This window comes from Ambystoma mexicanum, chromosome 12, assembly GCF_040938575.1.
Source record: "Ambystoma mexicanum isolate Mex_15411 chromosome 12, UKY_AmexF1_1, whole genome shotgun sequence".
Lineage (NCBI taxonomy): Eukaryota > Metazoa > Chordata > Amphibia > Caudata > Ambystomatidae > Ambystoma > Ambystoma mexicanum.
Window position 1 is genome coordinate 1,178,969,691 of NC_090936.1, and position 14,922 is coordinate 1,178,984,612.

The 14,922-nt window shown below is 46.5% G+C and overlaps 1 protein-coding gene across 1 annotated transcript in view; it reads left to right on the forward strand.

Moving 5' to 3' along the window:
- AMDHD1 (amidohydrolase domain containing 1) overlaps positions 1-14,922 on the forward strand; it is a 426,527-nt gene that overhangs the window by 213,791 nt on the left and 197,814 nt on the right. Inside the window, exon 5 of the mRNA XM_069629827.1 lies at positions 1,827-2,052. Within this exon, the coding sequence (XP_069485928.1) occupies positions 1,827-2,052 (226 nt within the window). The remainder of the gene's footprint in view (positions 1-1,826; positions 2,053-14,922) is intronic.

The following is a 14,922-nucleotide window of genomic DNA, read 5'->3' on the forward strand; positions in this document are numbered from 1 at the left end:
CCCTCTCTTCTAGCGCAGAAGACGGGCCCCACAATTGGGCTTCCCACCTCGAAGCATGGCTTATGAAACCTTGGAGAGACATTCAAGTCGTGACTAGAGCTGTGTGAGCCTCAGAAGGAACCTGAAGCCCCATGGCAGTTTGGGAACAGAATTACTTGACCGATGACTGGTTAGATCAAGAAGAGAAAAGTTAGAACAATTATCAAAGGTAAAGGAGAAGTAACAACGCTTATGGTGGTAGAGGGACCTGGTCATCTTTTCTTTTTAAGGCTATCGCCCATTATTCTCTTTAAGGAGCACAATGGATCCCAAGGCACAGTGCTTCCTTGGATTGCATCTTCCACTCAAATTCATGGTGAAAATATGAGGTTCATCTTGGATAATTGCATGACTCTAACACCACAGATTAATGTTCTTGTTTGGCAGTGTTTTGCACACCTCCAAACTGGCTGTGGCCCTAAACTGCATCTGGAGGCAGCTGTGCCGCAATTCCCCTATCTTGGGCCCACTCGTTTATATCTTATATCAAGGCCTGTATACAATGTGGTTCCCTAACCCATAAACTACTCTTAAGACTGGCTAGCTCATGATTGCAAATGTGTACCATTGCTCGGCTGCACCCACCCCTGAACAGGTGGCACTTGCGCATAATTCTTTAGTCTTTCATGCTTTTGGTATTTTCGGTCATAAGTGCTTAGGCGTATCTCACCTCAAGGTAGGAAGTGCCCCCGAAACCTGGAAACCTTTTTGTGTTTGTGTCCCCGTCTTGGGTTGGTTAAATCTCTAACGGATGTTCCCAAGTATTGGCTGAAAGTGTTCATGTTCTCACCCAGAGGCCCACAAATAGAAGACTTAGAATGGTGTAATGACAACCGTTTCTAGTGACCTGGCCGACGAGGCTGACCTGTGGAAAGATGGCGTTGAAAAACGAAAATGCTGCTGACTGCAATGTTGAGGAAAGACTGACTGTATTAATCTGTCGCATTGAATTTGGATGGTCACAGGATTTAGAAAATATAAAAGGGGGGGGGGAATGCGGGGTAAATACTGCGATTGAGTTGGCCACCTAATAGTTGTAGTGGATCTGGTACAGCTCATCGTGGCTGTTTCCATGCATTTTTCACTGCTTTGTTATGGAGGAAAGCACAACCATACCTTCCCCAACGCTCCCTCATCTACACTTCTAAATGAAAACAAATACCCTAAACCTGCAAATCCCCCCTAAATATACAGTGATAAAAAAAAGGCATAACAGCCTCGCCTCAATGCGTTGGCCCCACCCAGTTGGGCCAGTGCCTTTCTAAAACCTAATAGTTGGTGAATTAATTATGTATGAAAGTATATGTTAATGGTCCCCTACCCACCCTAATAAAAACAGGTGGTGGCAACAAACCAAATATCAAGGCTGACCCATATTAAGGGGGTTCTACAATGGGTTGGGGCTGGGGAAGCAGCAATGTCAGAACCTATGTATGTATAGGAACGCAGGTGATAATTAAACCTGCAGCCCTTTCCCTCGCAAAGCAAACGGGGAGCACCTTGAAATGCTTGAACACTGCTTTTTCCAGGAGCAGAAGAAAAAAAGGGGGCTGAAATCAAGCGGATATGTGGAGGTCTGAATGGTGAGTCTGGAGCTCCCCCTCAGGAATACCTGGGGTGGAGTTCCTGCACTGAGCTCCTCCTATTACTACTGGTAGTGGAATGGGAACATGTGGAGGCAATCCTGTTGTGTGGACTTTCTTCTCTGCCCCATTTTGTAAAACTGCATGTGATCATCCATTGCACTACATGGTGTCCTATTAAATGTGTTTTTCTCTGTACATCAGAGGTAAAACTGCTCAGGAAGCTGCTGATGACATTGTTACAAACCATCTGCCTAAGCTACAACACCTTATGCTCTCTGGTGAATTGCAAGTGGACAATATTGATGTATTCTGTGAGAAGGGCGTCTTTGATCTGGATTCTACTCGAAGAATTCTCCAGGCTGGAAAAGATGCAGGACTACAAATTAACTTTCATGGGGACGAACTTAATCCAGTGAAAGCCGCTGAGGTAACCAGCAATACAAAATTTTTAAAAATTGCATTTTCTTGGCATGTAAAAAATTAACAATGGAATCCAGCTAGTTGCTTCAATAAATGTATTGTGTTGTACAGCCGCTGATGTGAATTCGGGTAACCTGCTGTGTTGGATTTCAACTGCTTTAATGGGGTCACACTTCTCGCTGATGTTTGGACAGCATGTTGTGTGGCCCTAGGCCAGTCACTGGTAAACTGAAATGGTTCTATTTTCAATTGGTGCCCTCTCAAAATGAGAATACTAAAAGTTGACATAGTGTGTACTATCACAATAATGTGGGTCTGGCGGCGTTCCTTTATCGCTGCTCGGCGTAACGATTGTGGCTTTCAGAGTTAGTTTCTTGCAGCGTTGAGGCACCTTCGCTGTCAGCAAGTAGCCTGTAATGTTCTGCCTGTGCAGTGTTCCTTGCTGCATCTCTCACTCGTGGGTCAGATGTTTTCCTGTCCACTGCAAGGGTTTCTGGTGTTCATGGTGGCCAGCATGTTGTAAGGCAGGCATTGTGTGATTGATAGCGGTAGTCCCCAACTGTAACCAGGCACATAAAGGGCGTGGGGGGCAGAGAAACTGGGGTCTTCTCGACTCCCTTAGCTCTTCTCTGGGACAGGGCCGGGTCTGGCTCTGCTTCCTTGGCCTCAGTGAGGGGGGAGTCCCTATCCCCCCTTGACAGGGTCAGGTCCCTGATCCTGTCACGTAGCAAAGCCTCAAAAATCCCTAAGTGCATAGTGAGACACTTTACAGTCAAACACTCAAAGTTTGGTTTCGGCCAATCGGCCCATCTCTTTTACCACTTTTGGTCTGAAACGTCAAGTCTACGCGAGGGTTGAAGGACTTTTTGATGTGATTTTGATTTGGATTCCAGAAACATTTCAATATTATGCCTCCCTGAACAAAATGGAAGGGGGGAAATCCGGGCATATTTCTTGGAGCTCCAGAATAGCTTTTGGTTTGTTTTATTTTGTCCTCCCTGAATTTTATATGATTAAAATCCTCAAGGAAAGCTCTTCACGTTTTATTTATTTATTTAAGTATCTGTCTCCTACCTTCTTTACACAAACTAAATCTAAGACCCATACTTCATGCATTGGCTCACTAACCCAGTGTCTGAAGCTTGAACAGACTTGTTTTTTTCCAAGAACCTGCAACCTGAGAATCTTCAGTTCAGACCTAATTCTCATGGCGCTAACTTGGGTGAAGCGGTCATAGTTTCCGTAGCTCTTCAAGCTTTTTATTGCACCACATGATGGATTGCTAGCATGTCAGGGTCTGATCATCCTTGAACACTGGGAATAATTTGTGTGTGTGGCTTATGGGGGTATGGAATAGGGCCATTTTAATATATTGGAAAAATATATGCTTGTATCTGGGCAGTCTAGGACTTCAACTAGCGGTACATATCACTTCAAATGATAGTGAGTCGACATGATAATTTTACCTGACTGATTTGTCAGCTGTTTAAGAACTTGACGGATCTCCTCCTATCATTGGCTGATTTGGGCCAGAGGCATTCATTCATCCATCCATGTGCACTTGCTGGCCCCAAAGAGAAACCGCAAACCTGGAACTCGGTAGCCTTCTTAGAGCAGGCTATTGATTATAGGTGTTTTGAAGGACATTTAATGGTATAATAGCTGGCGCACAAGTGGAACCTCCATATCATTCTTGTGAGACTGATGGAAGCACTGTTTGAGCTTATTGATAGTGGACATTTGAATTACCGGTGCGCAAGGTCCCTTTTTTTTGTAGGTATGATTGATGATAAAGAGTGATCGAGCTGCAGGTTTTGTCAACAATCGAGATATTGACTAGAAATTGTAATGGTGTTACATCGGGGACTGTTTAGGTTCATCCATCAACTCCCAACCAACTGTTGTGGCTTGAACCCTGTCCTGACTTTTGGAGGTAAGTAGTCATTTTGCTTTACATTCCTTGCTCAGCTCATCTCTTTTGTTGACACAGGTCAGCCCATTTGGATATCAGTGGAGGGGGACCTTGTCCCTTTTGCGAGACTCCTTTTGTTGTTTTAATGTAGCACACATCATCTTAGAATGAACAGCTGTAAGAGTACTATGTATCACTTTTTTCTTTTTCCATCGTAACATTGTATCCCTTTTTTTTAAGTGTCCAGGACAGTTTGTGGGCAGTGCATTGAGTTCTACCGTTTTTTTGTTGTACTTACCAAAACGTTTACTTTTACCGCATAATGCCATTTTAAGTACCATGTACTCAAAAGGTCTGTGCCATGAGGAATTTCCCCTCTTGGACCAGGAAATTCTATATATGGCATGCAATCACAGGCTCCAGCTTGGAGTTCCCGGGCTAAGTGGAGGTTTGTGCCTTTTCGTCAGAAATGGGGAATCGGTCTCTCCAGTCTCAATCCACATTCCAGTCAGTGGATGTCTGTCACTGGACAGGTGTGAGAAAAGAGGATGTCCATTATTGGGCAGGCCTTGCCAGTTTGAATGGTGTAGATCCTTACCATTGGTGGGCTAGGGCAGCCACCTCAGCCTGTATTTGGTATAAAAGATGGAGTCCTGCAGCCATTCCCCAAGATCAACTTGAGTCAAGACACTGAAGAAGAGGAGCCCCATGCTGAAGGCCCAAAAGACTGCTGCTGAGGACTCCATTGGTAATAAGTCATGTCCCGGTGAAGCCCTGCCTCTCTTGCAATGATCCAAGAAGACCCTCATCTATGAGCTTCGCACAAGGCCTATCCAGTGCATTGGTGGCGACCTCGAGTTGCAGGTCGGAACTCTGCATGTCGTTGACATGTCGTCTTTCCTTCTGCTGTAGCTGCTCCCCTCCTTGAAGATTGTCCTTCTTGGAGCATAATCTTCTTTTCCGGCACGTCTCGCCTGCCGCCCACTGATTGAGGTGAACTTCGCTGCTGCCTATCTTTGCTGTCTCCTCTCATCATGGGGCTTGCTATCCCGAAGTGACTAGTCCAGCATGCAGGAAGAACTTCAGTACCATCCCATTGGAGTGTGGGTTTGCATCCTATCTGGAACCAATCACTACACTAACTTAACTTCAGCCAACACCCGTGGCTCCTGGACGCCCTGCAAATGTACCACTGGCAGAGGTAAGTGGCCCCAGAGATTCTGAGAACCGTATGGGTTGTCATCCAGAAAACAGGCGTTCGGGCCGTGAGCTTGCGTGCTGGTTTTCTCTCCCCATCCTAATATAGAGATTGTATGGGTGTAAAGTTCGCTTCCTAAATCTCCCTTGCCTGGTCGTGATAGGTGGAGTGGAGTTCTGGTCAAATATTCCTCCCCCCACTAGTAACCACTAGTGTGATGGGTTTGGAGAGTACCCCTAAATCCTTTTTACTTACCTACAAACTCCCTAAGTGCTTTGTGTAAAAGAAATTAGAACTGTATACGCTTCTCGGCATGGCCAAAGCTTGTTCTAGGGGACTTTTAAGACTTCTTACTTGGGTTCTTAGCTTGAGTACTGACTTTTTTGAGGTACTAGGCCTAGTTACCTGGTAGGGAGGGACTACTTGAGCTACAGTGGCCTTGGGTTTCTAAGGCAGATTATGTGGTAAGATTGCATTGCACTGTTTTCACTTTATTGCTCACAGTTTCACCTTTTTCAATTATTTATAACTGCTTTTACTGTTTTTAGTGTAAGGTGTAAGTGATCGCACGTTGAGATCACCAACTTTGTATGGGGGGTGCTTTAGTGATAGCTGCTTGACATTTACTTTACCGACTTAGTTTAAATGTCTGGATTTATTTGATAACTATATTTTATTATTGCATTATGAATTTAATTTTGGTATCATTTTTGATTAATCTGAATTATATATGTATTGATACGAAAGCCCTGATGAAGTCCTTTGTTTCAAGGTTACACGTGTTAGCGGCTGAACAAGAAAGATTTTGTGAATAGAAGAATAGACCAATCTCTCCTTTTTGAGATTTTTTAAAATTAGGATAAAATTTCACTTAATCAGTTTGTGGTGTATGTGGCCGTTATTTGTTTGATGTACTTAGTTTAAAGGCCTAATAAATATGTTTTTGTACTCCTGAGATCAGTGCTCTAAATAAGATTTGGAGGTTAGGATAAAAATATATTTTAGGGAATAAAAAGTTCCATTGCCAATGGGAGTATTTTATAAGCAAGTGTTTTTCTAACTGTAAAACAAATGTTTTGGGAATATTTCGTTGCACCTAGTTATTAATTAACATTTCAAGATACATTTGTACATCTTCAGATTAGGGACAGCCAAACATATCCATAGAGCTGTGTTGGTTAAAGCAGGGGGACAGGCTCAGATGTGACTTTCCTATTGTTTTCCTGTTTTCAGAGTATTTAGCTATTTTTAGGGTGTCAAAGTGGCCGTTACACCCCTTATCTGTAGACTGGCTGTGATGCTGGACTTACTAGAGTGCTGCTCTGTATGTGGTTAACTGTACTGTTGCTCCACTCCCATATCTGCTCCGCCGAGGTGTACTTGGATAGTTTGGCTAGACCCCTCTCACAGAGCTGGTTCTGAAAATCCCTCTCAACAGATACCTAAGTTGGTATCAGTTTTTGTACACATTAGGCAGTGTCTTTTCCTGTGTCTCACTGTAGCAGTATCCACAGGCGAATGCGGGTAAGAGCTTTAACTAGAATTCTGGGAGGGTTGTAGTTTTGAATGAATGGAAAATACATGTGAACCTGCCTGAGAGGACCGCCAGCTTGAGTATGTGGCTGGAGTGGCATTGAACATGCAATGTAAGGGGGAGGAGAATGCTGAGGAGACCCGCCTACAAGTATTACACTTTAATGGCAATAGGCTCTTGACATAAAAGAAGCCACAATACGGAGCAGGAAATAAAAGTATATGCAAAACACAACACAACTTGCGCCAGTGTGAGACTGAATGTATTTATGTTGTAAATGTTATCCGTTAGCATAAATGGTGTCCGTTAGTGACACGTGTTTCGGACGTTGGCCTTCTTCACAGCCGGACATAAACTGCTTATTCACACAGCTTTAGCTTCATCCAATTCAAGTTGTTGATATATAATCGCCTGTCACCACATTCTTATTATGAGCCGATCGATGGGTATAATTCCCCGAACCTAGTCCTCTGAGTTACGTTCTCCCTGCTTTCTCCCAGGGACCGAAGAAAGCGGGGAGATTATATCCTTCGATCGGCTCATAATAAGAATGTGGTGACAGGTGATTATATATCAACAACTGTGGCAGTGGGAGCCATATTTGGCCATAGACATTGCAATAGTGGCTAACTCTAATGAATTCTTTGGAACAAACAAGCACCTGGCGCGCAAGTAAACCACTCAAACTAACCCCACAACATTAGAATATATGCAAAAGACAACAGAACAGGTAAAATGCAGAATCATGAATGAAAAGCACATATTAGACAAGCGCCCACCAAAGAGATTATGGATGTGTTTACCAGATTTAGGATTTATTTGATGACTGTATTCGTTGTGCACTTTGTATTTGCTGCAATTGTTACTGTAACAGGCCAGGAGCAGAGGCAGTGATAAAGAGTAGTGTGCAGAGAACATGTCCTGATCGATTTGTTCCAAACGCAGCTATTTTTAATTTGGTCAGTTTCACGTATTGGTTTAACTGTCGAAAAAAACTTCCGGAGATGTTTCTCTTTAGTCCCTCTTTGCTTAAAACTCTGTATTTTTACTGTTTCCAGCCAACCTCTTTCCTCAAACCATGCACCCAGCCTTCCTTCATTTCTCTACTGCACATCTCACTCTTTAAACAGCTTTTTGTATTGTAACAATATTTCTAAAGTGCCACATGGGCCCAGAGGCGTCTTGGCGCTGGGAGGGGGCAGAGAGGAAGCGGAAGACCAAACCACTCTACAACAAGTGTTTTGATCTGCTTGTGGAAGCTGGATAGTGCATGATTGCTTCTAATATGCGGGGGAAGAACATTCCGCAGCAGCGGAGCCAGAATAGAGAAAGATCTGCCACCAGCTTGTGCACGTCTAAACCGGTGAGAACACAGCGAAAATTGATTGCCGGAGCGTAGTGTTCTTTTAGGTTGGTAGATGGAAACCTTGGATTGAAGGAATTGGCCACCCTCGGCATGAATGGCCCGGTGAACCTTACATAGAATCTTAATCCTAGCCTTGACTGGCAACCAGTGAAGGCGCTAGAGAAGATCTTGTGAGTGAGATAGCCTAAGGGCATTAAGAGCCAGCCTGGCGGCAGCATTTTGAATATTTTGGAGCTTCTGGATCAGCATCTCTGGTTGACTGAGATAGATGCGGTTACAATAGTCTAAAGCTCCCATGATAGAGGCAGTAACGATCTTAGCCCTAGCCTCATCTGGGAGAAAGGGGAGAACCTTCTTTAGGGTTTTCATTTTAGTGAACCCTGCCTCGCAGATTGCAGAGATTTGAGATTCTCTGGAGCCAGAAGCTATAACCTTAATACCTAGGCTTTTGACAACCACTGATGGAGTTGGACATGGTCCCAGACAGGCAGGGATCAGAAGTCCAACAAGAATTATCCGACTCCTTGCCAATCACCAGTATCTCCGTCTTCTCTGCGTTCATTTTTTTTTAAAAATTTCTTTTATTGATTTTATGCAAACAAAACAACAAAAACCAAACAAGCAGCATAATCATAATAGTTCAATTACACATCAAGTTATCGTAATCACTGCTCCCATTATCCCTCCCTCCCCCTGTGAGCCTATTTGTCAATCCCTTTCAATGTTTGGCACATGCGGCCGGGTTTCGTTCTCTTCGGAGTCTGTTGGATCTGATATTACTCCAAACAATTCTGTTATTAGCGTTTTCCAAGCCAACAGGGTGCCCGCCTCCCCTTCATCAGCCCGGCTACTCGCTTCTTGCCATGCCACCGTTTCAGCCACCGCCCATTTCTGCAAGTCCATCCACCATACATCCACCTTAGCCACCCCATGGCGATCCTACGTTTCGCAAGCACATACGCCAGATTTCTCAGTTTCTCAATATGCTTCAGTTTCCGTGGCCTAGGGAACCCGCCCAGTAAGCAGGCCCAGGCCGTGTCTGTGACAAGAGTAACCCCTTTATCAGGCAGTTTCTGCGCCACTTCTCCCCAGTAGCACCTAATAATCGGGCACGACCAAAACATGTGTGTCATGTCAGCGTTTTCCAGGTTACATTTAGGACACACTTGTATTCCAGCGTTTCGGAACTTGGATATACTCAAGGGGGTCATATATGCCCTATGCATTACATACAGCTGTATTTGTTTTAATCTGGCATTTCTAGACACTTTTTTGTGGTAACCCAGGGCACGCTCCCATACCCCGTCCTCCATCGGGGCCCCCACTTCCACCTCCCAGTCCAGTCTCAGATGTGTCAAATCTTTCCCCGCCTTAGCCATCACCATCTCATACAGTCTCGAGATCTCATGACCTCCTTCGGATATATCATATATTGTTTCCAAAACTGCATCTGGTTCTTCTATCAAAACTGTCTCTGGCCAGGTGTTCTTAATCATCCGCACCAATCTAATGTACGTGACATATTGGCCCGTGTGTAGCCCCGCCTCTTCGTTGAGTTCTATAAACTCCTTAATGGATCCCTCTTGCCAAACATCGGCTAGCGTTGCCAGCCCCACTGATTCCCAGTAGGTCCTAACAATCGCCCTCAGCTGATCATCCCCTCCTGTCAAAGCAACCAGCGCTATCTGCGGGAGGCACGGGCATGGGACTTCCATCAAACGACAAGCCCTACGCCAAATTTTCCATCCAAGCCTCAACATCGCAGGACGCCCCCTCATTTCAGTTTCGGACAGCCAAATCATTTCTTTCAAATAAAACGGGGCGCAGTCCTGTCCAAGCACCCTGTGCTCAGGGGTCACTTCATCAGAAAGCCACTTGGCCACATACTGTAACTGTCCCGCCAAATAATAAACCTCAAAATGAGGCAGTCTGATACCTCCTTTTTCATAAAAGTTCTGCACTTTCCAAAAACGCCACTCTATTTCGGGTACCGTGCCACAGGAAATCCCTACACATGCTGTTCAATTTACTGAAAAACTTCTTGGGTATTATGTATGGGATATTACTAAAGTAATGCAGGAGCCTGGGCAGAACTACCATCTTAAACATGGCCCCGTGCCCCATCATCGCCAAGGGCAATCTTACCCAGAACTGCATGCTGTTCCTAATTTTCTCGACGGCTACTTCCGTATTGTGTCTGTGTTCTTCTTGCACCGTGTGATATACATCTACGCCCAAATAGCGAAAAGAGCTAGTTGCCCATGGTACCTGTAGCACCGGTAGTCCATCTACAGGGATCCCCTTATAGCTACCTAGCGGGAATATGACAGACTTTTGGGGGTTCACCGAGATGCCCGACAGCTCTGCATACCTTTCCATCACTTCAAGTATGTATAAGAGATTTTCTTCTGGGTATTGCAAGTACAGTAACAAATCGTCCGCGTACAAGGATATCAAGTGTCGTTCCCCTCCTACCTTAATGCCAATCGCATCATACTGTGCCCTAAGGCATATTGCCAGAGGCTCCAGGGCTAAGATGTAAAGCATCGGGCCCAGGGGCACCCTTGTCTGGTGCCTCTGCCAAGTTGCCATCTTTCGGATATCACCGCTCCAGTTCGGACCCTGGCAAGCGGCTCACTATACAATATCTTGGCCCACCTGATATAGCCCGGCCCCATTCCATACCCTTCCAAAGCAGCCAATAGCCATGACCATTTGACCGAGTCAAAAACTTTAACTGCATCTAGAGACACTATCGCCATCTCACCCTCGTTCTTACTACACCATTCGACCACCCGGTGAAGTCGCCTATGGTTGTGTGTTATGTTTCTGCTCGGGACATAACCCGTTTGATCAGGATGTTTGAGTCTACCAATCACTTTCTGCAATCGATTTGCTAGGACAGCCGTGAGAATCTTGCTGTCCTGATTTAGCATCGACAGAGGCCTGCAGGAACCACATCTATGCTCCGGTTTATTGGGCTTGGGCAGCGGTATTATGATCGCCTCTATGAGTGACTCAGGCAACCGTCCTATCTCAAACGCTTCATTAAGCATGTCCAGCATTGGGGGGAGGATTTCCTCTCTGTATACTTTATAGAATTCGCTGGGGAACCCATCTGCTCCTGGGGTTTTACAGGTAGGCAACTGCTTCACAACCTCTTCTAACTCCTCCAACCTGATTGGCTCATCTAACTCCTCCCTCTCTTCTTCACTTATCTTGGGCAGCCCTATGTCTTCTAACGTTTCGATTATCTTGCGCTGGTCACCCATCTCATCATCTCCGTACAGCACTCTGTAATATTCCACAAATTCTTTGTTAACCCCCTCTTGCGTGGCCACCTCATCGCCGTCCTCCCTAATAATGGTCCTAATCGGAGGCCTAGGGGTCTCGCTTTTGTATAGCCAGGCCAAAAGGCGGCCTGTCTTGTCTCCCCCCGCGTGCTGCCTCTCAACATATATCCTATAATTGAGATTGCAGAGTCTTTCCCAATGCCCTGCACATTGTTGCTGTAGTTGGAGTACCAGCTCCGTGTCTACGTCACCGCTCTTCAATGCTGTTTCTAGCTCAGTTTCCGCCCTCTGCAGGTCAGCCAAGACCCCACCCTGTAACCCTCTTGACTTAGCAATGGCCGCCCCCCGCATCACCACCTTAAAAGCTTCCCATAATGTGCCCGCAGAATCAACACTCCCAGTATTCTCTTCAAAGAAGTTAGTAATCTCTTCCCTTATATCTTCTCTAAAGACTGGATCTTTGAGCGCCTCCGCTCGGAGGCGCCATGTAGGGATCTTCGCCTTCGGGGGGCAATATTGCCATCCGAGTATCAGGGGTGAATGATCCGAGAGGACCCTGGCCTTATATTCGATTTGAGTAATCTCGGACATCACATCTGCTGTAGCAAAGACGTAATTGAGCCTAGTGTGTAGTTGGTGCGGGGCTGAATAGTGCGAGTATTGCCTCTCAGTGGGATGTTTCATCCTCCACGCATCTGTAAAGCCAAAATCAGTTAGCAGCATCTGCAACGCTCTCGCCGCTGGGCTAGGCTTACCCACCCTGCCATCAGATCTGTCCACCACAGGATCCAACACACAATTACAGTCCCCACCCCAGATCACCGCACTCCCTATACACGTACTAAGATTGGTACACAGGGCTCTGAAATATGCTGCTGTGTTTTGGTTGGGGGCATACGTGTTTACTATGCATACCTCCCTGCTCTCCACCAGCCCTCGCAATATAGCCATCCTTCCATCAGTTTCAACTACCTCTTGTATCGATTTGAACGGGACATGCAGTGCCACCCAGATTAACACCCCCCGGGCATATGCAGAGTATGGCGAGCCCACTACGGTCCCTCTCCACTTTCTCTTAACCAGGTCCAACTTCTCTTGCGTCAAGTACGTCTCCTGTAGTAATGCGATATCTATTTTCTGCCTTTTCAGATACATCATGATTTTGTTTCTTTTCAGATAGCTGTTAAGGCCCCTGACGTTCCACGTTATTATCCTGAGGTCCCCCATAGGTCGTTAATAAGCACCCTCCCGATGCTCCGCCGATTACGCCCCTTCATGCACCGCAAGTACAACATGCTGATTCCTCCAAATAGGCTCGAAACAAAACTTAAACTCCCCATAACCACACACACACTCAACTTCCCATCCCCCCACCTTCTTCCCACCCACCCCTCCCCCAACAATATCCTCCCCAACCGTTGCCCAGCTCCATTCCTGGATCTCAGGCACCCCCACATCTAGCCCTGCCTAGCACAAGCTTCTACTCGGGGCTCAGTAGGGTAAAGCTGCCCTAATGGCCGCTGAAACTAATAATCTATTGGGGTAGGTCGTCCACGTTCTGTTGCTCCTTTCAAAAAACAATACGCATACAGTTGCCAAACCGTTACCAATTACAGTTACACTCACTATATTCCAGTTCAAATCGAGCACCAGGCTCAGATTGTGTACAAAGTTCAGTTAGTTACAGTTTCTCTATACCATCAGGGTCCTCCTCCTTACGAAATCTTCATTCGGTATGATCCTGCCGGTCACGATCCGCTTCTTGTTCCGGGCAGCCCTGCAGGTCCAGCCATGTGACATCCTCAGGGTATCAAAAAATAGCGCTTTGTTCTTATGTAGCACTTTCAATCGTGCCGGATACAGCAGCATATATTTGACTCCCGCCGCCGTCAGCCTTCTTTTGATGGCGACGTAACTATACCTCTGCCTTTGCACCAGTATCGTATAGTCCGGGTATGCTGTGATGTTGGTGGATGCTCTCTCTATCGTGCCGCCCTTACGAAAATATTCGAGGATCTTTTCTCTGTCCCTGTAATTCAGGATCCCCGGTCTTAGCGGGGCCCCCGGCCAGGGTTTCCTCATTAGGGCGCGGTGCGCCCTCCACCGTAAATCCCTGCGAAAGATTCCCGGCTCCGATCCCTTGTAGGATCATGTTTTCAACATAGTTTGTGGGGTCTTGGCCTTCTTCCCCCTCCGGAAGGCCAACCACGCAAATGTTGTTCCTCCTCGCCCTTCCTTCCGCCTCTTCCACACGATTTTCCAGGTTGGCGACCTGTTGTTTTAAGACATGAATCTCCTTCGCATTGCTCATGCTAACATCGGTATTAATCTTCACCCCACTTTCCAGACCGCTGGTCCTTTCTGCAAGTGCCCTAACATCTTGACGTAGCAGGGTGAGTTCCGTACCTACAGCATCGATCTTATTCTCTAGAGCTGTGCGTAGGTCCGCCATTGCCAAGTCCCATTTAGCACTCAGTCCTGTTATAGCCTCCAGGATCTGGTGCTTGTCCCCTTCGGGGGAGTCTTCCGCAGGGGTCACGACCATGCTCTGCACCGATGTTGAGGGGGTCCGTTGCGTTTTCGTGAAAGTCTCCATCGTGGGTTGCTTAGTCTTGACTCTCAACCCTTTCGCGGACATGGCGCTGCCCTCCACTCCTGTACGCCTCCGCCTTAGTGCAGCTGTTGCACTGTCCTCTGTCCGACAATGGTCTGGCTCCCAGGTCTCCTAACTCACATTCGAGATGGCACTTCGAATTGTCTTATGGATGGGCTATGGCCTCACACTCCCCATTCAACTTCCGTAGGCCTCGTCGCCCAAGCATCCAATGTTATCTCCTCCTGTGGCCAGATCGCTGAGGCTCCAATAGCGTATGCCAGGCCGGGCGCTCTCATGGTGCTAGTTGGAACACTCTGCCATATCTCCCTATTGTACTATTCCTCCAGGCAATTTACCGCAGCCATGTCCCGCAGTTCCGGGGAATCAGTTTCGTTTCTCCTCGGAGGCCTCTCCTTTGTTAGCCGCCATCTTGGTGCCGAAGCGGCCACACAGTCGCACCAACAAAAACATGTATATCTCACGATTCCCGGGGACTATGAACTTCTCCAGCGAACTTCACTTGGCGTGCGGCTTCCGACGCCTGATCCCCAAAGTTCTAGGCGCTCGTTGCAGTTTCAACAGGTAACTTTGGCAAAAATAGAGTCGGATCATCAGGAGCTCCTCGCGCAGCACGTCCTATTCCATGGCCAGTTAGCCACGCCCCCCCTCTCTGCGTTCAGTTTTAGCCAATTTTCTGACATCCACTTTCCTACCGCTGCGAGGCAATCTCACAGGCACTGAGGGGGACTTTGTTGGGAGGTATTAATGCGAAAAAGAATCTGAGTATCCTCTGCATATATAAAAAAAATGTACTCCAAAGCTAAATAGTTATTCTTCAGTGTGTGGCCAGAATCAAATCTGAGGCTGCCTTCACCCGCTGGTTGTCCATGCATCATGCTTGTTGCAATCAGATTTCAAAAGTGGCGCGCTATGTTGGTCTCTACCAATCACATCATGGTTTTCCTCCTTGAATGGCAC